The sequence below is a fragment of the Urocitellus parryii genome, chromosome 2, assembly GCF_045843805.1.
Source record: "Urocitellus parryii isolate mUroPar1 chromosome 2, mUroPar1.hap1, whole genome shotgun sequence".
Taxonomy (NCBI): domain Eukaryota; kingdom Metazoa; phylum Chordata; class Mammalia; order Rodentia; family Sciuridae; genus Urocitellus; species Urocitellus parryii.
Window position 1 is genome coordinate 173,539,307 of NC_135532.1, and position 25,299 is coordinate 173,564,605.

Sequence of the window (25,299 nt, forward strand, 5' to 3'; positions counted from 1 at the left end):
AAAGTGATCCCACTGGTGATACAGCTAAGCCTCAAGAAGTTTGCCACACCAGGGCAAGCAGTCTATAGGTCCCCTCCTCTCCTTTCCTTCAACCAAGTTTCAGGGCCCCAGGCTCTCCTATTCCTACCCTCCTCTGGGCTCTCAAAAGCAGCTCAAAGTCATGCCATGGGTGATCAAGGCTGAGGAAAACCCAGAGGGCCTATCCTGAAGCTACTTAGAAAGCACAGCCTGGTCTGTACCCTTTCCCTGAAACACCAGCTAAAAAATTGCTCAGCTGGACACCCCCCACCCTGCTCCCCAGCCTAAAGAACAGGATGGCTGCGTAGGGGGTGTGTGGGAAGACTGGGAAGAACACTGGGATCCCAATGAGAAGAAAGGAGTCAGGGTCCGAGTCCTGTCTCTACTGCTAAGCCCAGGGTGACCCTGGACAGTTTACCTCCCCTCTCCTATCTCCACCTCCAGCCCATTTCTTTGTCTGTTGAAGCAGAGTATTGCCACAACTTCCTCCAGTTCAGACAGTCCAATTCTGCGTGTGCCTGGCCCCCAGCATGGGGTAGATTTTGCATATGTGTGTCTGACACGTGTAGCTGACATACAAGCACACACTTGAGCGGGCTCCTGCTTCTACTTTTCTAACACATACGAATCAGAATGAATGTAGCAGATGGAAAGGAAAGACCACTTTGCCCAGAACCCCCACTGAAGCCCTCACAGGAGGTGTTCTACAATATCCCCAGTTTTCCTATGCCCCTCAGTAAAGTGCCGCTGATGAGGAGCTGCCCCTGTCCCAGCCAGTCCAACCCTAGCCCCCCACTCACTGTGTACAGCCGTCGCCGAAGTCTGGCCAGGAGAGGGAAGGAGAGCTCTAGGCCAGGGAACCGACGAGCTGGAGCTGCCGGCATCTCCACAGAACTCAACTCTGATCAGGTCAATGGGGCCGTGGCCTGGGAAGTGGGCGAACAAGGGCCTCAGCTCCTGAGTTTTATGCTCTGCCCAGAGGGAAGTTGACCAGAGGTCTATTCCAAGTCGCCCAAATCTCACACAGGGGATGAGTATGAGAAATGGGGCAGAAGAACAGAGTAGTCCCCTCTGATTTACTGCAAGCCCCGCTGTACTTCTACAACTGGCTGCAGCCTGGGTCCTCTGTCTGTTTCTGTCTTCTCTCCAGTGCAGTGGCCACAGCTCCAGCCTTACTCCCTGGCTCCCCCACCCGATTGCTGCCTGCCTGTCTGCCCGCCTTTCCTCCTCCCTCCCTTCCCAGCTGAGCAGCTCTGACACTGGCTGAAAAAGGACCTTTCTGAATCACTGCCAAGAGGACGGCAGGAACGGGAGGGGGGACTCTTCCTCCCAGCCACCCGCACTGGCCCCCCTGCCTCCCCATACACAAGGCCCCCTGTCTCTGGCTTCCACTGCTGCCCTCACAGTTGCAGACAACTCCTGGGATTTCATGGTGCGGGTGATGTGACTCAAATAGCAAGTGTGGACAAGGGGTTGCAGGCCCCCATAGAGCTTATCTAGGACTGGGGACTAGAATATAACCTGAATAGGGATCATGAACCCCAGAATCTTTGCCGGACCCTGCAGATTGATCCTTCAGGAACCCTCCCCCATCCCCAAGTCCCAGTCTTGGCTGGGCGTCTCCTGGCTCAGTCCCTAATGTCGCCCTGTTACCCTGGTGCCCGACGGAAATAGGAGGCCCATAGCTTGCCAGAGGGGGGCAGTCCAGCCAAGAGCAAGGGCGGGGGGAGTGTGAAGATCTCCACTCCCTACCCTAAGACTGCCTTGTCTGCCTGCAAAATGCAGGGTGCCTCCTTCCCAGCTGGCAAAGGTCTCAAACAAATATGTCCCCAGACCTCTGCTGGGATCCATGTACAAAGCTATAGGATCCCAGGCTACAAGATACCTCTTGTATAGCACCCCACAGAGAAAACAGATAGCTTAAGAGGACTGGAGACACTCTATCAAGTCCCCATAGGCCCCCCATGTTCCTAGAGCTGACAAATGGTCCCTCTGCCCCTTCTCAAAGGGTGCCAGCTGCTCTTACAAACCCCTCATTACGGCCCCCAAACACACCTGACAGCTGCAAGAAGTCCTTTCCTGCTCCCCATCCCCCCGGCCATGCCTGAGGAGCCCCTGTTTCTTGCACACTGATCTCTTGTCCCTATTCAGCTGGTCATCAGTTCAGGGAACCCCAGCTGGCTGGCAGGGTAAGCAGCTGGGGTTAAGAGTTTTAGGGATTCAGCATCTCAGGCTCTCTTTCAAAGGCCTCTTATAGTGCTTAACATTCCTGGGGGTTTCTGCAGGAACAGTCATTTCCTATTCTGATGGGGGTAGGCAACCATCAGTACTTCTTTCCCTCTCCCTGTCATTTACCACATAAAGCTATGGACAGCCAGGTACAGCCTCCCCTCAGTCCAAGTGAATAACTAGTCAGAGAGGTAGGTCAGAGCTAATGGACAAGAAAAGACAGAATGAAGTTACCTGGATAATTACTTTTTCCCAAAAGCTAGCAGACCACATCCTCAGACTGGAGTAGCCTACTACCATCTATCATGTACCACCTTGAAGGAGACCCAGTGACCTGTGGGTAGGAGATAACCTAAACAGGATTCCCTCTACTGCAAGATGGGGGTATTGGATCAGAACAGCCAGATTAAAAATTCTAGTCATCCCAGAAAGATGTGCACCAAAAACCCACCAGAATTCTATGCCTGACCTCTTCCCTGTTTTTATTACTAGGGATTAAACCCAGGGAAGCATCCATAGTCCTTTTAAAATATAACTTATTTGGGCTGGGGTTGTGGCTCAGTGGTGCAGCGTGCGCCTAGCACAAGTGAGGCCCTGGGTTCAATCCTCAGCACCAAATTAATATTTTAATAAAAATTTAAATAAATAAGTAAACACACACACACACACACACACACACACACACCTTATTTACTTATTTATTTTAGGGCACAGTCTTGCTAAGTTGCTGAGGCTAGCTTCTAATTTGCGACCCTCCTGCCTCAGCTTCCAGAGTAGCTGGAATTACAGGTGTGGGCCACCACACCTGGTCTGACACTTTTCTTAGGTGTACAGTAAGAACAAGTTCTAGCAGTTTTTCCAAAAAAAACACAGCTGTAGAGGGCTGTGAAGAGAAGCAATGTATATTGGGGGTAAGAGCCAGGTCCATTCCTGAACACCTTATTCCTAGCCATAGGCAACAGCCCCACACTTTCTGCTTCAAAACTCTCCAGCATATTCCCTTTCTCCTATCAGCTACTGCCCCCTGCTGGCTAAGGGAAAAAGTGCTTGATCTCAAATGGAAGGAAAGAAGCCCCATAAACAGTGACCACATTTTCCAAAGCTACAGGGTCGTTAACTTGATATATATACTCAATAAGCTGTAAATAGGTATGCCTAGGATACACAGACATGGTTCCCATAGAAGACTGAACTCGAACCCCAGCAGTGCTTGCTTCCTAGGCTCCTAGGAGGCATTACAGAAAGCCCAAAAGGCAGCTTAAGTCCCAGGGGACCTATGCACACCATGGCAAAGGCTAGCATCAGCAATTCACCACTAACATCACCCGTTCAACCACTGCTCCCTCCTCCACACATGCATGCACACGCACGCGCGCACACACACGCGCACATTCATACATCATCATCATCCTTTACCCAGTCTCCTAGCCCCCAGTATGGGTCCCAGGCCCAGAAACACAGACACTATACTCCTAGGAGGCTGCTGCACAATGCAGGGTTGGGCCTCTGCTCACCACTTATGATGGGGCTTGGGCCTCAGGTACCTATTACCTAGGTGTTCCCATTACCTGCTGTCCCTCCTCACTCCCAGCCAGACGCTGGTAAGCAGATCTCTCCCCCATGAAGCCCAAATTTCAGCGTTAGGCCAGGGAGGGGAAGCAGCAGCCGCCTGCAGCTCCCGCCCCTCCAACGGCAGCGCCAGCGTCACTGCTTGCGTCCGGGGGGATGGGCCTCGAGCATCCTCCAAGAGGGCAGGGATTGCTAAAGAGCCTCAGCTGGGAAATGGCTCCAGTTCACACCCGGCCCCATACCTTATAGCTTCAGGTCCAAGAAGGGTGGCTGGAGCCTCTCCTGCAGGGTCTGCCTCTGTCCCCTTCCCCAATCCTGTCCACAGCCTCCATTCAACTGTGCAGCACTGCTCCCCTTTGCCCTGCCCCAGCCAATAAAACAGCAAGCTAGCTTTGCCAGGTATGATCCTCAAGAAAGACAGCGCGGAGGCCCAACCCTCACTGATCACAGAACCACAGCTCTTCTCAGTCCTTGACCCACCTCCAGGAATTCAGAGCAACTAATTAGGTCCTCTGGAATATAAGTACCCCCATATCCCATGATAAGGGGGGTCCAAATCTAAGACACCACAGAAGATAAGTGTCCATTGCAACTAGACCAGAGTTCCCTCTTTCTAGACATCCTGGGGCCTGAAACCTATTCCTCCACCTGCCTCAGCTTCTACTCTGCTCCAAGAATGCCAGGAGCCCAACTGCTCAACTTGTGTAGTTCCAATCAGGTACCCCACCAAGCCACTCCTCACTCAATTATGCAAGTCACAACTCCCACACTGGAGGGAGACAGCGGCCCACCTACCCTGACCTGCCTCAGCCTGTGCCTCATCTTTGCTGGCCTTGACTTCACCCTCTCCTCTGCACCTGGGAGTACAGGGCAGGCCTTCATACTGAAGTTCCTCTCCGACTTCAGAGTAACTCCAGAAGAGTTGGAAGAAATGCTCCAACACATGCCCACGCAGGGGTGCCTCACCCAGCCCTGGGGTGAGGCCATGGCCAGCCAATACAGGAAGTTCCACTGTAGAGGCTCCTCCTCTCCCTCTAGCCCCCAGGGTCCCAAGGTGCTACACACACCCTCTCATTCTAATAGCATCTGAAGCATCCACTGACTCTTTCCTACTAGGTACTTAGGGCTGAGCTCAGGATACCTTCACTCCTCCCTGGGTTGGGGCAGAGGAAAAAAAAATGATATCCCCTTCTCCACTCAGCTTCCAGGTTGAGGAAAGAGACCCCAGGAGGGCACTGGGTGAGTTTACAATAGGCTCACTCCTCATCTTAAAGCTTGATGGGGTATGGGCAGTACTCTTGCCAGGCAGGGGGTCCAGAACACATGGTTTTATTCTGTACAGAAGCTCCTTGGTATCTTATCACAGCCATGGCGAGTAACTAGTCTTAGGAACACCTATAGCTGCAGAACCCAAAGCCACCAAGCTGTGAAATAAGGAAAGCTGAAAATGCCACATCTACCCCTTCTTGCCCTAGTTGGACAAAAGATCTGATCCAATCCATTCTCCCCTCTTGTTTTCTCCCTGCCTCATCCCCATAGAAATCCTACCTCCCAACACCATCTTGTGACAACTACAAGAGTTAAACTACCTCTGGGAATCAGGGAACACCCCACATGTACACCTCTCTGGTTTTTATTTACCCCTTTATCACTCCACACCATGTAACAAAAGGGAGTCAGGAGTAGCTAGGGACAGCCTAAGTCTGCTGTCCACTCCCCTCTCCAGAGGCTCTCAAACACCATCAGTGAAGTGGCATATCCACACTGAGGAGCAGACATGACATGCAATTTCCGGCCAAGAGATTTTTCCAAAACAAGCTATCATATTCTTGGGAATATATGCCAACCTTACTCCAAACTGGCCCTCTCCTATCTCTGCCTCCCTCTTCTCCAGGCCCAGAGGAATAAAAACACATGGAGAAGACAGGAGGACTTTCAATTCCCCCTTACCACCCCATTGCCAGAGAGTTGTCTTGCCTCCCCATGTGAGCCCTATCAAGTTCAGTCAGCCTTAACTCACCTCTCTATGCAGGGCCCAAGCTTCTGGACCAAAGCCAGGAAGGATTCTCTCCGAATCTCATCCCAAAGGGAAATGTACCAAGCAATCCTGCACCTTCAGGTCAGCCTGGTCTTACATCATACTGGTCAGGAGGAGGCTGGTCAGGGGCCAAGGATGAGAAGGGAGTGATTCAGACACACAACATAGCTGTCCACACCCTCTTCATCTCCATTACATGGGGCCCATTCCTTTCCATGGGGAGCCTGGCCACTGAGGTCCTGAGGGCAGGCAAGGCTGAAATGTGTTTGCAGGCAGTACTAGGCCTTGAAGTCTCTTCACCTTGCTTAGCTGTTGCTATTTCCTAAGACTTTTGACCTCACCCTTTATTCTATTGTTAAAGGATGATCTACTTCCTGGGGAGCAATTCCTCTACTCCCAAGGATCCTATTTCCACCCTATGCTGACTACCTCTAATCCTGAGCTTCTAAAGCTCTCGCCTCACATTTCCAGACATTTACAGGATGGTTCCATCCGGAGGCTGCACAAGTGTCACAATCTGTAGCACAAACTGAGCTCATCTTCACCCCCTTGAGCTCTGCTAATCCTGCTCCTATATCCTAACTGAAAGCATCACAAGCCAACTCAGAAGCCATACTACCCATATCCAGCCAAGACTCCTCCTTCCTTTACCTCCTCTTCCACCAGGCCACTACAAAATCATGTTGCTTCGACCTCAGTATTCCCCCTCATCAATTCCCCTGGGATTAGAAATCACACAGACCTGAGTCAAAATCTTAATTTCACATTTTATAGATGGACAGCTTTTGGGCAAGTCATTAACCCCTAAATTTCAATTTCTTTATCTGTAAAGTGTGGATAAACAAAATCTCCCTCACAGAGTTGTTGAAGAGTCAATGACTTGCCCAGTGCAGTGGTGCATGCGTATAATCACAGTGGCTCAGGAGGCTGAGGCAGGAGGATTCTGAGTTCAAAGCCAGCCTCAGCAACAGCAAGGCACTAAGCAATTCAGTGAGACCCTGTCTCTAAATAAAATTCAAAATAGGGCTGGGGGTGTGTCTCAGTAGTTGAGTTCTCCTGAGTTCAATCCCTGGCGCCTTCCCCCCAAAAAAAGAGTCAATGACAGGCACAGTGGAGCCCACTTATAATCCCAGTGGCTCTGGAGGCTAAGGCATCATGAGTTCACAGCCAGCTTCAGCAACTCAGTGAGACCCTGTCTTAAAATAAAATGCAAAAGGGACTGAGGATATGGCTCAGTGACTAAGCTCTCCTGAATTCAATCCCTGGTACCAAAAAAAAAAAAAGAGAGAGTGAGTCAGTGAGAGAATGACTACAATAGCACTTGGCACATGGTTGACTGTTTTGTCATGGCCATCTTGAGGTAGAAGAAATAATAGGTAGAAAGGAGACCCAAAGGAAGGACAAGAAAATAAAATATTTTATTTAGAGACAGAGTCTCATTAAGTTGCTAAGCGCCTCACTAAGTTTCTGAGGCTGGCTGTGAACTCATGATCCTCCTGCCTCAGCCTCCATCACCACTGGGATTACAAATCTACGCCATCACACCTGGCAAGAAAATAATTTTAATCTAGAAGTTCCATGTACTCTTCCAGGTATGTACTCTCTAACCCTATCTCCCTTCTAGGCCTATTATTCCCAGATTCCTTGGAAATCTGTAAGTCTACCTGAGCACTATTAATTAAACCCTCCAGTACAGTTGAAGCAAAGAGGCAGGATATCTTGAGGAAATCTATAATTCAGGAGACTTTCCAGTGCTATCAATCAAATAACGAAGACCACATTATCCTAATGATCCAGACCAGTATTGAGATTACCAGAATGATGATACCATTCCCATACCCACCCCTCTTTAAAGAAGACCTGAGAACCCAAAGACCACATTTCTCTGTGATGGCCTACTATTTCTCTAGATGACCTACTCTCTCCCTCAAATGAATATTCCTTGCTTTGCCTCCAAAGGCATCTCTTTCAAGATGACCCTCACTTTCCCTTGAATGTATACCTACTTCCTAAATAAACCATCTGTGCCTGGTGACAATGTGCTGAAATTCTATTCTGCCATGTATGCAAAGAACCCCACTGGTTCCTAGTCAGGTTCCACCTTCTCTCTGGAAGCTCCCTGGAACCTTTGGAGACACCTCTTGTCCTGTGAGAGTATAAAAAGACCTGAGATCACCCCTCTTGCATCCTTCCATACTTCTGAGTCAAACTCCCTGTTGGCACATAAGGTCCTTCAGGATCTACTCTATTTCTTCACCTCCACACTACCATTTATTTCAAATGTCTTGTGTCTCAATCAAGTCAAATGCTTGCTTTTCCCCAGCCACACCTTGTTCCTTAATTTTAATGCCTCTGAGCTATTATTTGTGACACTTTTTATCTATAAAATGAACTCCTCTGTACCATTCAAGACCCCTATCAAATGCCATCTCTTGTGTAAAATCCCATTTCCTATCTCCAAACCGTTATTTTTACATATCCCCATGTTTGTTTTTGTTAAAGAACATTTATAAATAAGGGTTAGTAGAGGGCTGGGGATGTAGCTCAGTGGTAGAGTGCTTGACTAGCATGGGGGAGACCCTAAGTTCAATTCCTAGCACCACAAAAATTAAAAAAAAAAAAATTTTAAACAAGAGTAGTATAAGCACATCAAAAGTATTTCAAAGGGGGCTGGGAATGTGGCTCAAGCGGTAGCGTGCTCGCCTGGCATGCCTGCGGCCCGGGTTCGATCCTCAGCACCACATACAAACAAAGATGTTGTGTCCGCCAAGAACTAAAAAATAAATATTAAAAATTCTCTCTCTCTCTTTAAAAAAAAAAAGTATTTCAAAGGTTAAATTATCCACCATGCTCCAATTCTTAAAGAGTCACTCTCTGTAACTCTCTGTATTAGTATACAATTCTATTGAACACCTGTATTATGGTTTACACATTGTAAAGTGCAATGGACCTTGTTGAGAGTTTGATGAAAAGACTTCAGCCTTAGTGACAGACAATGGAGAAAGTTTGCCTCTTTTCTTTTATGCTATTTCCACTTGACTTCCCCAGTGGAGGGTAACCCACTGGTTACCCTCCCCCTGCTTCAGCTTTGTCCCTCCCCATTATTTCTAATCCAGAAAAGCTAGCAACTTCATGGGAAGAGAACTGTCAATCTCATAATAGCCACTCCTGTCCCAGACCCACTAAGCTACTTAGCTCCCACCAAGCTGTTTCAGACCCATGGATAATTCAGCTAGGCCTGAACCAGCCTTCACTAAGGGGCCTTCTCATCAGATTACAGAGAAGAGTTGGGCCACTGGATGCAAGAATGAAAGTCTGGGCTTGTCAGGCATCCCAGCTTTACTGAGAGGATAAAGGGGATCCAGGGAGGGCCAGGGTGGTGTGGCAGAGTACAGAAAAACCAGACATAGGAACCCTCCTATGACTTATCTACTCCTACTCTAATGGAGAAGGTGTAACTTTTAGAGAGGAAGGTAAAGGCCTACTGAACAACACAACAAATCGTGCTGAACTCATCATCTGTCCCAAGTTGGTCCTGAAAATGTGATGAAGCTATTTCATGCTGCAGCAGCTAAACAGTAGTATGCCAACCCTGCCATCCAGATGTGATACTGAAAACCCTAAAGTACTCCTGGATATCCCTCACTTCCCACACTCACACACAAGCACCAGTAATGTGTGACAGAAGACAAATTCCTGTGGCTCTCTGGGTCTCATGGCCATGCATGTCATGCATGTTCAGTGCCTTGACTAAGATGCCAAGAGCTGCCTCTTGCCCATCATCCTGCTCAGGCACCAACACAATACTAAGGCCCAGCAGTGAACCCAAGGAAGAGAGGAAAGTAGGTGGGAAGAAGGATACAGTCCAACTCTCAGCAGTCTGCCACTCTCGGAGTCTTCCAGGGTTTGCACAGAGGCTATCCAGCTGGTTACCCTGCCCACTGCTGGCTCAAGCCTCACCCCATCCCACCCCACCCCCACAGCGAGAGAGTCCAGAGCTGAAGGGAGCTATTGTTGGGCCCTGGAGGTGGGGTGGGGAAAGGAATAGTGGTGAGGAGATTCAGAACAGTTACTGTGCAAGAAACACTGCTCATCCCCTTCAGACTTTGTCTACATCAAAACCCCAGGCTCATCCCCTTCAGACTTTGTCTACATCATGCAGGCTGCAGAGCTTAGAAGGGCACGGGAGAGAGAGAAATGTCAGGGACTTCAAGATATACACGTTAAAACCCATCACATCCTTTCCATCCATTTGACCAATGAAGAAACTCAGATCCTGAAAGGGGAAAGAGTTTACCCAGTCCAAGGCATTAAGAAGTTGTCATAAGGGATGGATCCCCGCAGTTAGAGCAGAGCAAATGTTCAAAGTGCTAGTTTTTTGTCCATGGAGGGGAAGCCCTACCAAGGTCAGGAACTGGTGAAGTTCAGGGGCCCAGAGAGGGAACCCCATCTCATTTAGTGATACAACATAAGAAGACAGACAGGAAAAAGCCAGTGTTGCCCCACCTAATTTGGGGGCAGTGGGGTGGGGGTAGCTGCTAAAGGGAGGGACCAGGCTAAACCCCCGTACCCCATCCCTCTCTTCAGACACTCATCATGTACCTAATATGTGTTCACCCTGAGTTAGGGATTCTGGGTAAATTTGAAGAAACACAAGTCAACAGACCGGGTCTTCAAGAAGATGGTATGGTGGTGCACCTCTGTAATACTAGTGGCTCGGGAGACCGAAGCAGAAGGACTGAAAGTTCAAAGCCAGCCTCAGCAACTTAAGGAAGCCCAAAGCAAATTAGTGAGACTGTCTCAAAATTTAAAGTCCAAAAAGGACAAGGGATATGGCTCAGAGGTTAAGCACCCCTGGGTTCAATCCCTGGTACAAAAAAAAACAACAAACAAACAAAAAATGACAGTATGTACAAACTCTTTACTACATGCTTCCTATGCACTGACTGATTTAAAACACTCCTAGGTACTCTACTCTATCCATAAATTTTACAGATGGGGGTAAAAGATAAAGCCAGAATTCAGTCCACATACAACCATAAGCAAAACTGCTTGGCTTGTGGATTCAAGTCTCTGGAGGAAAGACTGGAAGTCTAATATCCATCCCACCGTAACAGATATGTCAAATATATACTGTACTGTCCTCTGGTGCTAAATAAATTTATGGATTCTATAAGATAGTTTAAAGAGGCCAAGATCCCAGGAAAAGACTAGATTGACCCATGTAGATCATTTCACTCTTTCCTAAAACTCTACCAAAATAATAATAATTTTTTTTTGTTTTGTTTTGAATGGCATAGTTCCTAAGGCTGGGGAAATTGGTAGATCAGACAAACATATATCTTTGGAAGCTGAAAAGCAGATAGGCCAGTGACAATGGAGAGCAGACCTGAGATAATCACAGGTTACAAAATGAGAGGAACTCAATGACCTCACAAATCCTCTGAAGGCCTAGAACTGGCAGCCCCAGGCACCTATGAAAGAAGAGGTGATGTGTCTGAAGGAAAATGCAGGAGTACTTATACTTAGAAGCTATTTAAGAAATAGTAAATTAAGCTCAGTGTACACACCTGTAATCCCAGAAACTCAAAAGGATGAGGCAGGAAAATCACAAGTTCAAGACTGACCTTGGCAACTTAGCAAGACCCTTTATCAAAATATAAAAGAGCTGGGGATGTGGCTCAGTGGTCAAGCACTTGCCTACCATGTGTGAGGTCCTGGGTTTGATCCTCATTACTGAAGGGAAAAAAAATTTAAAAAACAGTAAGACTTTACTTCCCAATACAATCAAAGGTGACTGACTGCCCTTCCACACCCCGTCAAAGCCAAAAATTTCCCCAGAGAGATAAGCTGAAGGTCTTTCCAAGGAGCTTTGTGGACAATAGGAGGTGCACATCCCAAACAAGGGAAGCACAGGCAGTACATGCCAAGATCTCAGTTCCTTTTCTACCTAAGAACTAAAGCCTCCACTCTCTTAAGAGACAAAAGGTGTGTTCTCTAGGGCCTCTGACCAAGCCAAGAAAGATGTAAAGATACCAACACTGGGAGCCATCCATACCAACAAATGAGCCATCCGGGTCAAAGTTCAAAGGCCTCAGAGCACTGTAGTCCTTAAGAGCAGACAATAAAAACTTACCAGATGCCCAAAAGAAGAAAATTTCAGGCAAGAATCATAAAATATTATAACCACAAAAAAAAATAACAGAATTATTATTTTTTTAACTGGAGAAACAAAAAATTACAAATGAGCTCGGCGCGATGGCACACACTTATAATCCCAAAGGCTCAGGAGGCCGAGACAGGAAGATTGCGGGTTCAAAGCCAGCCTCATAAACAGCAAGGCACTAAGCAACTCAATGAGACCCTGTCTCTAAATAAAATACAAAATAAGGCTGGGGATGTGGCTCAGGGGTTGAGTGTCCCTGGATTCAATCTCCAGTAACCGCCCCCCAAAAAAACTACAAATGAGAGCAGACAAAAAACTCAACAGACCCATCCCCATTCTAGCAGACTCTGGTATACGATGGGTGCTTGTAAATATTTGTCATATGGATAAATGAGGTTTAATTCACTTGTCTTTCAAATTTTAGTGAATATACAAATAACAAATATAGATCCTGATCCCACAGAATTGGAGTAGTGCCCAAGAGTCTCTATTCTAACAATTTCCCAAGTGATGCTGTTGTGTGGTCCATAAAGCACAAAATGAAAAGTAAAGGCCTTCTAAGCTCTAGGTTTTTTGCCTTCATATGTATTAAAGTCAACTGCAAGCTTGAAAACTGTCAATGTTTGGGCATCCCCTGAGATTCTGATGGACTCGGTCTAAGTGAGTCTCAGGCATCATATCTTGAAGCTTCTTCAATAGATCCAAACTGGAGCTAAGAACCATAGCTCTGATGAAAGCCCATAATTATGCCAATCATTTGTCCTCGCCAGAACAGTCTGTTCTCAGATATTATCTCCATTGTTAACCTGAACCATTTTTTAGAATTCCCTTCACACCAAGATCATAAACATAAGTTAATGGGTCTAAATCCCCCAAAAATTGTTCTGAGAATTTTTTCCTGATTAGATTTTCACACTCAATTTTTTTTTTTTAATGGAGTCCTCTAAACTTTAACAAGGCAAGCCTTCTTGGAAAGATTTTTTTTTAAAATGAGATGTAGACTACCTCATGGTATAAAATAGTATTAACAGCTCATCCTCACAAAGAATGTGGAATTATATTAGACTGCAATATGAACTCTGGAACCTAAAAGGCAATGGAGTAATGTCCTGAAGATGCTGAAAGAAAAAAATTTCCAACCCAGATTTCTATATTCATCTATCAACCGAATTATCCAGGGTCAGGGTTGCACAATCTCAAACCTACCACCCGAACATGGTCCTCTCTCCCGAAACTACAGAGAACATGCTGTACTGAAACTAGAGAGTAAAGCACCCAAGGGGAAGACTAGGGATACAGGCAGTAAAGGAAATGCCCAGGATTTTGAAGGTTGCCTAGTCTGTGCTGTCATAGGGCAGAAGGATGTTAAAGAGTCTTCTTCAGAAAAATGAATTTGACAGAATACCTAATGGAACTGACATCTTGAGAAATTTAGACAGTAGGTGAAGAATGTGACTAATCAAAAGGTACACAGAACACTTGGCGGGACTAGAGTATATAGTTCAGTAGTAAAGAGCTTGCCTAGTATAAAAAAGGCCCTAGATTCAAACTCCAACACAGAAAAAAAAAAATTAAATAAAAAGAAAACAAGGGTTGGGGAAATAGCTCAGTTGGTAGAGTGCTTGCCTCTCATATATAAGGCCCTGGGTTCAAACCCCAGTGCCACCCCCCCCCCCCAAAAAAAAAAAAGAAAAGAAAAAAACCTAAGCAAACAAAAACAACTACAGAGAGAACAAAAAGTTGTTCAGGAAAGGAAAAGCCATCACATTTTATGATATCATAATAACGTAAGCACAATCAGTTAAAGCAAAAAAAAAATCTAGAGTGGATATATTAAAGATGGGAAGAGTGGAAGGGTGAGAATGGGTGAATGAAAGTCAGATCCTCATCTTACTGACCAATGTAGGATAAGAAGGATCAGATTTAACAGGGATCAGCTGAAACACAAACAAACACAACAATAAGGGCCTTGGAAAAGGAAAGGAGGGGATGGGAGGGGGACATAATGCCAGCCTGAAAAGAGACATCAAGTCTGGAGAACATCCTGTGACCTGCTGCTACTCCCTGACAGCTTCAACCACAACAACTCCGTCTTTAAGTTAGAACACTTATCTGATCCTCTCAGCTTCATCCACAGCAGCCCTTCTTAGATGCCCTTGCCCTTACCTATAGCAAAAGTCAACCACAAGCAGACCCTTACCCAAAATGCTTTCTCTCCCCAAAAGAGGTATCAAACCAAAAGGATGCTCGCAATATCTTAATTATGTAAATAAGGGATGAAATGATGCAGTTCTGATTGGCTTATTAAGCTCAGAGCTTGAAGAGTTTGATTGGTACATATTGACATCACTCGCCCTACCAATCACCTGCGCTGGGCCATCAGACATACCTTTAAAAACTCCAAGACATCTGGGCATAGTGGTGCATGCCTGTAATCCCAGCAGCTTGGGAGGCTGAGACAGGAGGATTATGAATTCAAAGCCAGCCTCAGCAGTGGTGAGGCTCTAAGCAACTCAGTGAGATTCTGTCCTAAATAGGGCTGAGGATATGGCTCAGTGGTCAAGTGACCCTGAGTTCAATCCCCAAATTCAATCCCCATAACCCAAAATAAATCCATTGGTATCTGTCTCTTGGAGCTCCTCCCCTTCCAGAGCTCTGCTTTCTATTACTATAATAAATCCCATTACTTTGCTCTCACTCTTATATCCATGGACCTCTTTCCTTGAATTTGCTGGACAAAAGAACCCAAACTGCCTAATTCCATGTTGCACAAACAGACAAAACACACAAAATACTTTAAGACACAAGACATCAGAAAATAACAGAGTGAATCCCTATGACTGAGAGTTTACAGGCTATGGCATGAGGAAAGAACCCAGTTGAATACAGGAAAATCCCTGAGTTCAGAAGATGGAGCTAAGAACCCAGGGAGATTTAGATAATTGGTATTTGCACAACAGGATATCAGAGAGGAGATAGCACCACAGATCCGCAAAAGGTGCCCCTTGAGGATCAGTAGAGCAATGGTTATCACAAGAATATGAAGAAATTATCAAAGGCTAGAGAAACAAACCATTAGAAATAACAGTATCTGGCACTCACAAGTCTGGGAAAGTGCTTGTTCTCATGTGCCAGACTGGAAAAGGTAGGCCCTGGATAGAATTCACCAGAGGGTCTTGCCTCAGCAGTGGGGTATTATTAGCCCTAGACTGAGTATGGCTCTGGTCCCACCTAGCAAAACAAGACCCAAAAAGAACAAATCATTTCCAAGCCATGTAACTGCATTCCAGAACAAAACTCAAGATTTTTTATAAGAATTCAAAAATATTCAGCAAACAATTAGGTGAAATTCACATTGTCTGGCATCCAAACAAAAATTACCAGGTGTGAAAAAAAGCAGGAAACTATGACTTATAACAAGGAGATGAAGTAACCAATCCCAAACAACCCAGAATTGACAAGATGTGAGAATTAGTAAACATGGGATGTGGGTATAAATTAGTAATAGAGTACTTGCCTAGTACATGCCAGCTCCTGGGCTTATGAAATAGTTTTTATAACTACTTTCCACATGTTCAAAAAGCTGAGACAATTTTTTTAAAAAACGATCCAAATCAAATTTCTAAAATAGCCAGACATGGTGGTGTATACTTATAATCCCAGCAACTCTGGAGGTTATCTGTATAATTAATATGTTAATTATAATAATTTAAGTAGTAGGAAGAGAGAGAAGACATGTAATGTATGGAGGAACAAAGATGACAGCCAATTTCTTGCAAAAACAACAGGAAGTGTGAAAATAATGGCATAACACAACTACAGTACTGAAAGAGTGAGCTGGGATATAGCTCAGTGGCAGAGTGCTTGCCTCTAATACCCAAGGCCCAAGGCCCTGGGTTTGTTCCCCAGCAGCGCACATGTGAGCGCACACACACACACATACATACACACACGAAGAACTAAAAGAAACTTGACAACCTAGAGTTTTATTCCAACAGAAAAACAGTAATATCTTTGAAATATAATGCAAAATAGCCTTTTAGATATATATACAAAAGCTGAAAGAATTCATCACCAGTAGACTCACACTACAATAAATGTTAAATGAACTTCCTCTAATTAAAAAAAATAATAATACCATTAGAAATACAGATCTATGCAAAGAAATGAACAGCACTAGAAACTGTACAATTGTAATTACACGGGTAAAATAGATTTTTTTTTCTTCTTATTCTAATCACTTTAATAGGTGAATGTAGTGGGTTTTTAAAAATTTTGTACTGGGGATTATATTCAGGGGTGCTTTACCACAAAGTCACATCCCCAGCTCTTCTTATTTTGAGATAGGGTCTTGCTAAGTTGCTAAGATTGGCCTCAAAACTTATGATTCTTCTGCCTTAGCCTCCTGAGTCACTGAGATTACAGGTGTGTGCCATCCGTCTTATATAACATACTTTTGACAATAATAGCATAACAAGAGGGAGAAATAAAACACCATTTTAAGTTTTTATACTAATATCACTTGAAGGTGTTATAAGTTAAAGATGAATACTATAAATCCTATAGACATTACAAGAAAATGATCCATAAACAAAGATACAAAAACACTAAACAAATTCCTTAGCAAGGGCATGGTGGTACACACCTGTAATCCCAATGGCTTGAGAGGCTAAGGCAAGAGGATGGCAAGTTCAAAACCAGCCTTAGCAACTTAGTTAGACACTAAGCAACTTAGGGAGACAGTGTCTCAAAGCAAAAATAAAAAGGGCTTGGGATGTGGCTCAGTGGTTAAGTGTCCTTAGATTCAATCCCCGGTACCAAAAAAAAAAAAATTTCCTTAGCAAACATAATCCACTTACATACACAGATAGTTATAATATAAATTATAGCATAACCAAGTGGAGTTTGTCCCAGAAATATGAGGTTAACATTTGAAAAACCATTCAGTGTAATTCACCATGCTAAAAAACTGAAAGACAGAATCCAATATCATTTTGAAAGGCGCACACACACACACACACACACACACACTATATATATATATATATATATATATATAACATTCTTTCCTGATTAAAACTCTCAGTTGTACACACCTGCATCGCAATAGCTGGGGAGTATGAGGCAGAAGGATTGCAAGTTCAAAACCAGCCTCAGCAACTTAGCAAGGCCTTAAGCAACTTAGTGTAAAATTTAAAAAGGGCTGGGGATGTGGCTCAGTGGTAAAATGATCCTGGGTTATATCCTCTATACAAAAAAAAAAAAAAAAACCCACAAAACAACCACAACAACAAAAAACACTGCACCAGAGGATCTAGCCAATGCAATCAAGTAAGAAAAAGAAGTAACATAATGCATTCTGCTGTCATGTAGTTAAAAAATAAAATCAATTAAAAAAAAAGTAGTAGTAACAGGCATAAAGATCAGAAAGAAGTAAAACTGTCTTTATTAGCAGATGGCATGATGATTTATATAGATTCTGGAAGCTACCAAAAAATCCACGAGAATAAGTCAGTTTAGCAAGGTTGTAGGATTCAAGTTCCATATCAAAAAATCAATAGTATTTATTTATGTTAGGTGCAGCGGCACAGACCTGTAATCCCAGCAACTTGGGAGGTTAAGGCAGGAAGACATCAAGTTCAAGACTAGCCTCTGCAACCCAGTGAGAACATGTCTCAAAATAAAAAAGGGGACAAAGCTCTAAAAGGCTGGGGGACATAGCTCAGTTGCAGAGTGCCCTGGGCTCAATCCCTAATACCAAGAAAAGGAGGGGGAGGGAAGGAGGGAGGGGAGGAGAGACAGAAGAAAAATTATTTATCTATTAGGAACAATATATTGAAATGTAAAACAATATCATCTTATGGAAGTATTATTGACAAGAGCTAAAAAGTAGATGTAACCCAAATGTCTATAAATGCATGAATAGATAATCAAAATGTGGAATATTAATAGAATTGTTCAGCCTTAAAAAAAAATTCTGACATGCTACAACATAAATGAATTTATGCTAAGTAAAACAAGACAGTCACAAAATAGAAATACTATTTGATGATACTATATGATTCTACTCCCATGAGTCACCTAGAGTAGGCAAACTCATAAAGACAGAAAGAAAGTAGAATGAGTGGTTGCCTGGAATTGGATACAGAATTTCAATTCTTCAAGATAAAATATTATAAACGTTTCAATACCACTGAACAGCACATTTTAAAAAACCATTAAAATGGTAAATTTTATGTTATATATATTCACCACAATTAAAATAGCTTTTAAGCTGGGCATGGTGGCACACATATAATCCTAGCTACATGGGAGGCTGAAGCAAGAGAATCACAAATTCAAAACCAGTCTGTAATCCCAGCAGCTCAGGAGGCTGAGACAGGAAGATCACAAGTTCAAAGCCAGCCTCATCAACAGCGAGGCACTAAACAACTCAGTGAGAGCCTGCCTCTAAATAAAAACACAAAATAGGGCTGGGAATGGGCTCAGTGGTAGAGTGCCCCTGAGTTCAACCCCCCAGTAGCCCCCCCCCAAAAAAAAAGAAAAAAACAGCCTGGGCAATTTAGTGAGATCTATCTCAGAATAAAAAATTAAAAGATCTGGGGATGTAGAGTACACCAAGTTCAATTCTTATTACCACAAAACAAATAACAATAAAGCAGATTTTAAAGATTAAAAGGCCATTAAAAAAAAATTAAGCCAGGCATGATAGCACACGCCTGTCATTCCAGTGACTCAGAAGACTGAGGCAGGAGGATTGCAAGTTTGAGGTCGTAAGTAACTTAGCAAGATCCTGTTTCAAAATAAAAAATAAAAAGGACTAAGGATGTAGCTCAGTGAAAGAGTATCCCTGGATTCAATCCCCAGTACCACCAAAAACAAAAACATAAAAACTTCTCTTCAAAAACACAATGTTAAGAGAATTAAATTGCAAACTACAAACTGAAAGATTTGCAAAACAGATACCTAAAAAAAGGGCTTATATCCAGAATACAAAAATCTTTTCAAGGAACTGGGGTTGTGGCTCAGAGGTAGAGTGCTTGCCTACCATGCATGAGGCACTGGGTTTGATCCTCAGCATCATATAAAAATAAAATAAAGATATTGTGTCCACCTATAACTAAAAAATATTAAAAAAAAACTTTTCAAAACTTAACATTACAAAAAACACAATTAGAAATGGGTAAACAATCTGAAGAGACACATCACCAAAAGTGTAGTTTGAAAATAAGGACATGAAAAGATGTTCAGCATTAGTCATTAAGGAAACACAAACTGAAACTATAATCAGATACCATTACAGACACATTAGAATGTCTAAAATTAAAGAGACTAACCATATGAAGTGCTGGTTGTATACCAAATTGTTCAACCACTTTGGAAAACAGTCCTGCAGTTTTTCGTTTTGAGCTGGGGTTTTACTGGGCTGTCCAGGCAGGCTCTGAGCTACTGGGCTCAAGCCATCTTCCTGCCTCAGCCTAGACTACAGGCATGTGCCACCATGCCCAGTTTTGTTTTTTTTTTTTTTTTCCAATATTTTTTTACTTGTTGATGGGCCTTTATTTTATTCATTTATTTATATGCTGTGCTGAGAATCTAACCCAGTGCCTCACACATGCGAGTGCTCAACCACTGAGCAACAATCCCAGCCCTCTCATACCTCTTTTAATACTAGGTATTTTTTCATTTATTTTAAAATTTGTAAAAATTAAATTTATGATTGGATAAAGAAATAAACACACACAAAACAAAAATAAATAAATTTATTTAACTACTTCATAAAAATAAAAATTGTACAAATTAATGGGGAAATGTGATCAATATGCCAGTTTCTTGAAAGCTAAATGTTTACCTACTATATGATCCAATCATTACAGTCCTGGAGATTTACCCAAGAGGAAAAAAAACACCATATATCTATACAAAGACTAAGATAAATGTTCATAGAAGCTTTATTTGTAATACCAAAAGCTGAAAACAATCCAACAGGTAAATGAATAGATACTGTGGCATATGCGTGCAACAGCATACTCAGCAATAAGAGGATAAACCTCTGATATATGCAACAATGAGGATGAATTTCAAAAGTTAATAGACAAAAGCCAGACCCTAAAAAGGGCACATGTCATTTGATTTCCATGTACACAAAATGCTAGATACTACAAACTCAGATTGACAGAAAGCAGATCAGTGTATTACCTGAGGAGGGAACAACAGAAGAGAGGTGAAATGAATTCCTAAGGACAAAAAAAAAAAAAAACCCTGGGCATATTCACTATCTTGTTAATGGTGATGGCTTCAAAGGATACACACAACGTTGAACTAATTAAATTGTATGTTCCGTTTACCATGTCATTATACCTTAATAAAGCTTATTAAAAACAAACAAAAAAAACATCTTCCAGAATAAGCACAGAGCAGGGTGGTAATCTCAGACTTAAGAGATATGATCCTGTCTCCCCAACATCTGTTGCTGATCAGAGATTCTGGGAGGTGGAAACTAGGTACCACTGCACTCAGAACTCTGAAGGAGTCATGGCCCACTGAATAGAAAAGGAAACAAACCCAGAGATGTTATCTTACCCAAGGTTACAGAACTAGTAATAAATGGTATCACCAAATCAAAACAGATAAGCCTAATACTAAAACCTTTCTCCTTCTCTTCATCTATCACAAATTCAAAAAGTAGACCTAAACAAGTAGGTGGAGGTGTATATATGCTTGTGTATATGTGCTTAGAACAGACAATTCTCTCCTCTGAAGCCAGAGAGCCAGAACCCCTCTGGCCATTCCAGAAGAGCCAGGCACCGTGGACACTGCAGCTGAACTTCCGGTAAGTGAGTGAGTGGGAGGAAGTGTGACAGGCACGGGATGAAGCTGACAGACGAGTTTGGGTTTGCATGAGTAGCAGGCTAACCGGCTTCTCCAGCAGTCCCAGCCACCACCACCACCACTCCCTCTGCCTCCACAGGAAAGCTCTATCTCCACCCAGTGTAGTTCAGGAGCACTGGGGTCTGGGAGTTATCTGACTCAGCCACTCAAGGTTGCGGCAAAGATGGGTCCCGGTTAAGGTCCTGAAGCAGGCAGCAACTCTGCATGCATCCCTACCTGAGAACTACAGAAGCAACCAACAACCCTGACAGTGCCAGGAAAGGAGTGAACAGCCCTAGAAAGATAAAGCCCATAAGCTGCTAACCAAGCCCCCAAACCACTCCAGGAATGAGCAGGGCTGGCATTCAGGCCACATGAGTCAATAAGAAGTCAAATCTAGCCTCTGGCCCTGGCCTCTGTAAGCCCCACCTCTAGGCTAGGCCAGGAGTGGGCCCTACAGGACTCAGAGCCCACAACACCACAGCTACCCATCTGTCAATCTCCACTGGGTGAGGTTAAGGCCTGCACCACAGACACAGTCCAGAGTACAGCAGTGCAGGCACACCTTCCTCTCCCACCTTTTTCACATTGGGATCCCAAGGTCCCACTCAGACAAAAGACCTGACAAGTTGCTCTCTGCTCTTCTGCCCACTTTTCAACCTTGGCTCTGGGCCATTAGTATAAATCAACCATGACAAGACCTCATGGCAGGAGCAGATCAGGCTCGTGCCCAAGCTACTGGCTGCCACACTTACATCTCAGCTCATGTGGCCAACAGGGTTACAAGGGTCTGATGCCTTCTTCCTTTCTCTTAGTGGCTGGAAGCAACTTGTGCTGATCACAACATGCACACTATTGTGTGGAGGCACCCCAAACTCCATCAGTAGACAGGTGGAGGGGGTAATTACTTCCCCTGCAACTTAAAACCTGGGACTATCCCTGTTTTCCCTCTGCCCAGACCTGGCAACCACCCAGAGGATCTCCTATCCAGTCTAGGCTAGGAGATGGATGCTCCATCACTCCATTTGCTATATACATTACTGGAGGGAAATGTCAACCTAAAAGAACACAAAAGCAGTTTGGAAAGCACCCTCTTTTGGGCTTCCAAACACATCCACTCCAGCTAAGAACAGAACTGGGCTTCCTTACCTGCCTCTTTCAGCTGCCTCCCTGCAGAAAAATCTTCGATGATGCCCAGGATGAAGAAACAGAAGAGGATCCTGCAGGCCACTTCCTGCCCTTGGGCAATGGCTTCAGAAGCTCTCAGGTTCACAGTGCTGTTCTGTGCCCCAATCCCCAACCTCCTACATCCTGTACTCCCTTCGGCCCAGGAGGGATCCCAGTGCCAAGCTGGTGGCCTGCGGGTTACCACCTCCTCCTACGCCTGCGCCTGCGGGTCCTGTGCCCCTCGGGGGGTCCCTCTCCCTCCTGAGACCCCTTCCCGTTCAGATACGTTTCCTGGACAGCCCAAACCACCTGTCCCTCCTGCACACCTGGCAGCCAATTTGCTTCCTGCACTCCCAGGCGCCCTTCCCCGTCAGGCCCCTGGGGACCCACAGGCCGGGCCCTCCCCACCAGCTCAAGAGTGTCTCGACGCGCAGGGGCCGCTCCCAGGACCCCCGCCTCGAGTCTGAGGTGCCCGCAGCTCTCCCAATTCTGCTCACCCTGCTCGCCCGAACTTTCGAGCCCCTCCCCGCGCTCACAGAAGCGGTCCCCGAACCCCGGCAGTTGCTCAGGCTGCTGCAGCAGCCTGCGTGGGCTCCCCTCCCCCCGTTCCTGCACCCCGGCGCGGGCCTCGCCCCGCTCCTGCACTGCGGGGCTGCCTCCCCCCTTCTCCTGGTGTTGCTTGCGGGGCCCCAGCCCCTCCTCCTGCGCCACAGGCCAGCCGGCCGAGCCCTTCCACCCAGGCGAATGCCTCCAGTCCACGCGGTTTGTCGGCCCCCACACCACTCCCAGGTTGGGCTCGTGCCCGCGACCGCCCCGCTCCTGTACCCCCAGACCCACCCCGCCCTCCTCCTGCACGGCCGGACCCACTCCGCCCTGCTCCTCCACGCCGAGCTTCAGCCCGCGGAGCTGCTGCGGGCCCCAGCTGAGAACCCCGACTCGTTGCGGCTGTTGCTCCGGCAGCGCTGGGCTAAGCCCGCCACGCTCCTCCTGGGCTCCCCGCAGGGGACCCCCCGCCCCCACAGCCCAGCGCACTCGCCTGCCCCCGAGAGGCCGCGCGCTCCCGCCCCTCCAGATGGTGCTGCCCTAGGCGCCCGCTCACACCGCTCCCCGCCCGGCTCCTTCCGCCTCAGCCCCCAGGGGAGGGGGCTGCGGGGTCCCCACCCCAACCGCTTCAGGGCCGCCCCCGCGTCGCGAGCCCTCCTCCCCACCCTCGCCTCCGGGCGTTGACGTCGGCCGCCGGGCGCCGCGCCCCGCGCCGGCCCCCGCAGGTGCTGCGGCCCCGCGCGCCGGCCGTCAACGCGCTAGCTCCCGCCCGGTTTCCCGGAGCCCGCGCGCGCCTGCGCCGCCCCCGGGGGGGGCGGGACCCGGCTGGTTCGGTCCGCCCTCTTAAAGGGCCCAGGCCCATTACTTCTCCACCGCCTCCTCCTCTGGGCCCCCCCGGATCCACCCCCTATTCTCCCACCTGCCACTGGCTGGCTCTGGCCTTCCTACAGTTCCAAAGGCAGGAAAGGTGAAGCGAAAGTTGGGAAGTCTCACTGAATTAAGGGAGATGGGGAGCACTGGAATTCGAGTCTGCCATCTAAATAGCAGTTCAGCAGCTGCTTATTTACCCTGTGAGTTAAAATGTCACCACCAACCTCAATTGCTTGGCTCTAAGTGAGGAGGGTGGTTTGTAAGGTTTCCAAGGTCACAACCAGTGAGAGTGGGACTCTAATCCTAATCTCTGGGAGTCTAGAAACCTGGGCCTTCTGCACTCTTTCCCTGGGCCAAGGGAGGGATTCTGAACAAGGGAGAATTTGTCTCATGCCTGTGACATTTCTCTCTGGGGCCTTGAGCAGAAATAGTCCAAGCAAAGGGGGGGGGGCCTTCTTCCTGCATTGCTCCCTCACAAGTCCTCTTCTCCCTGCTCACATACACACATAAGGAGAAAATTCAAATTTCTGATTCTTAGTAACATTGCAGCCTGGAAACCCAGATCCAACCCTCAATGAGGCAGCACTAGGCAGCAGGACTTAGAACCCACAGACTTAGAGCCACTCAGCCCTGTTACTGTCTCTTTCTCATCTATAAAATGAGTATAACAAAGCAACTCAAGAATGAATGAAGCCAGGTGTGGTGGCCCATGCCTGTAATCCCTGTGGCTCAGGAGGCTGAGACAGGAGGATCATGAACTCAAATCCAGCCTCAGCAAAATCAAGGTGCTAAGCAACTCAGTGTGAAACCCTGACAGTAAATAAAATACAAAATAGGTCTGTGGATGTGGCTCAGTGGTAGAGAGCCTCTGAGTTCAATTCTCAGTACCAAAAAAAAAAAAAAAAAAAGAATGAAGGATCCAACATCAGGGAATAGGCAGGAGTAACACTATTTACCCCTTTGATGAGTTGGACTTCCTCTCCCTTTACCCCAATTCTAATATCTGAAGAAAAGCCACACTTAATGATTGCTAACTGCTAAATTTTTCCTTAGATATGCAAAACCCAAATATTTGGTGATCTTCAGATAATATTAGAATGTGCAATGTTATTCTAGTCCTGTGTATAAACAAACCCAAAATAAGTTGCTGTGAGGTTTAACTAGCAGAAAAGTAATGTTTGTCTAAAGAATTACCGGAACTAGCCCCAGGAGATCAAGGCAATGGAAGTATTCTAGCCAGAGGGAAAAAACAGACACTCAATAGATGGCAGAAGACTTAACTGCTCAGCACTTAACCTTTCAGCATTTTATACCTCTGATCCTCCTTTCCCTCTCTATAAAAGTCTTTTCATGTACCTGAGTTCCCCAATATATTCTTTTGGTGGGGGGATAATAACTTTTCTCACCCCATCTCAGAATACCAGTCCTTGAATAAATCTGATCTCTTTCCATCAGCTCTTGGCTTCAAGAGTATTGACTTTTGAGTGGTGATCAGATGGACTTAGGTCCAGTAAAAAACACATTGTCTAGCATTAGGCCCAAAGACCATAGCCAAAGGACAGTAAGACAACCAGAAAGGGAGTGAGTTCCAGATACCTACACAGGGCCTAGTCTGGGTGGGTGGATGGGGTTGGTGCCTCGCCCTGTGAGGCAAGCAAGACAACTTTCTACTTACTTACTTGATAATACTATGTGTGATAGGATCCCTTCCCCATGGAGCCATGGAAGTGAATACACCCTACCATAGACAGAGTCTTTCCCTTGTTGCCTCCTCTCAGGAAAAAAAAGTCAGAAGTTCAATAGATTTGAGGGAAAAAACAGGGATTCT

General features: G+C 45.7%; 1 protein-coding gene across 10 annotated transcripts in view; it reads right to left on the reverse strand.

The window, feature by feature from the left end:
- Window positions 1-22,608, reverse strand: part of Tnk2 (tyrosine kinase non receptor 2) — a 47,657-nt gene extending 25,049 nt beyond the window's left edge. For 6 of the 10 annotated variants that reach the window (XM_026393893.2, XM_026393872.2, XM_026393852.2 and 3 more), the window contains exon 1: window positions 819-1,191. In XM_026393893.2, coding sequence (XP_026249678.1) covers window positions 819-902 — 84 coding nt within the window. In that variant the 5' untranslated portion in view covers window positions 903-1,191. Of the gene's footprint in view, window positions 1-818; window positions 1,193-22,040 lie in introns of those variants that run through there. The other 4 variants (XM_026393879.2, XM_026393858.2, XM_026393829.2 and 1 more) reach the window with 3 other exon arrangements.
- Window positions 22,609-25,299: the final 2,691 nt, after the last annotated feature.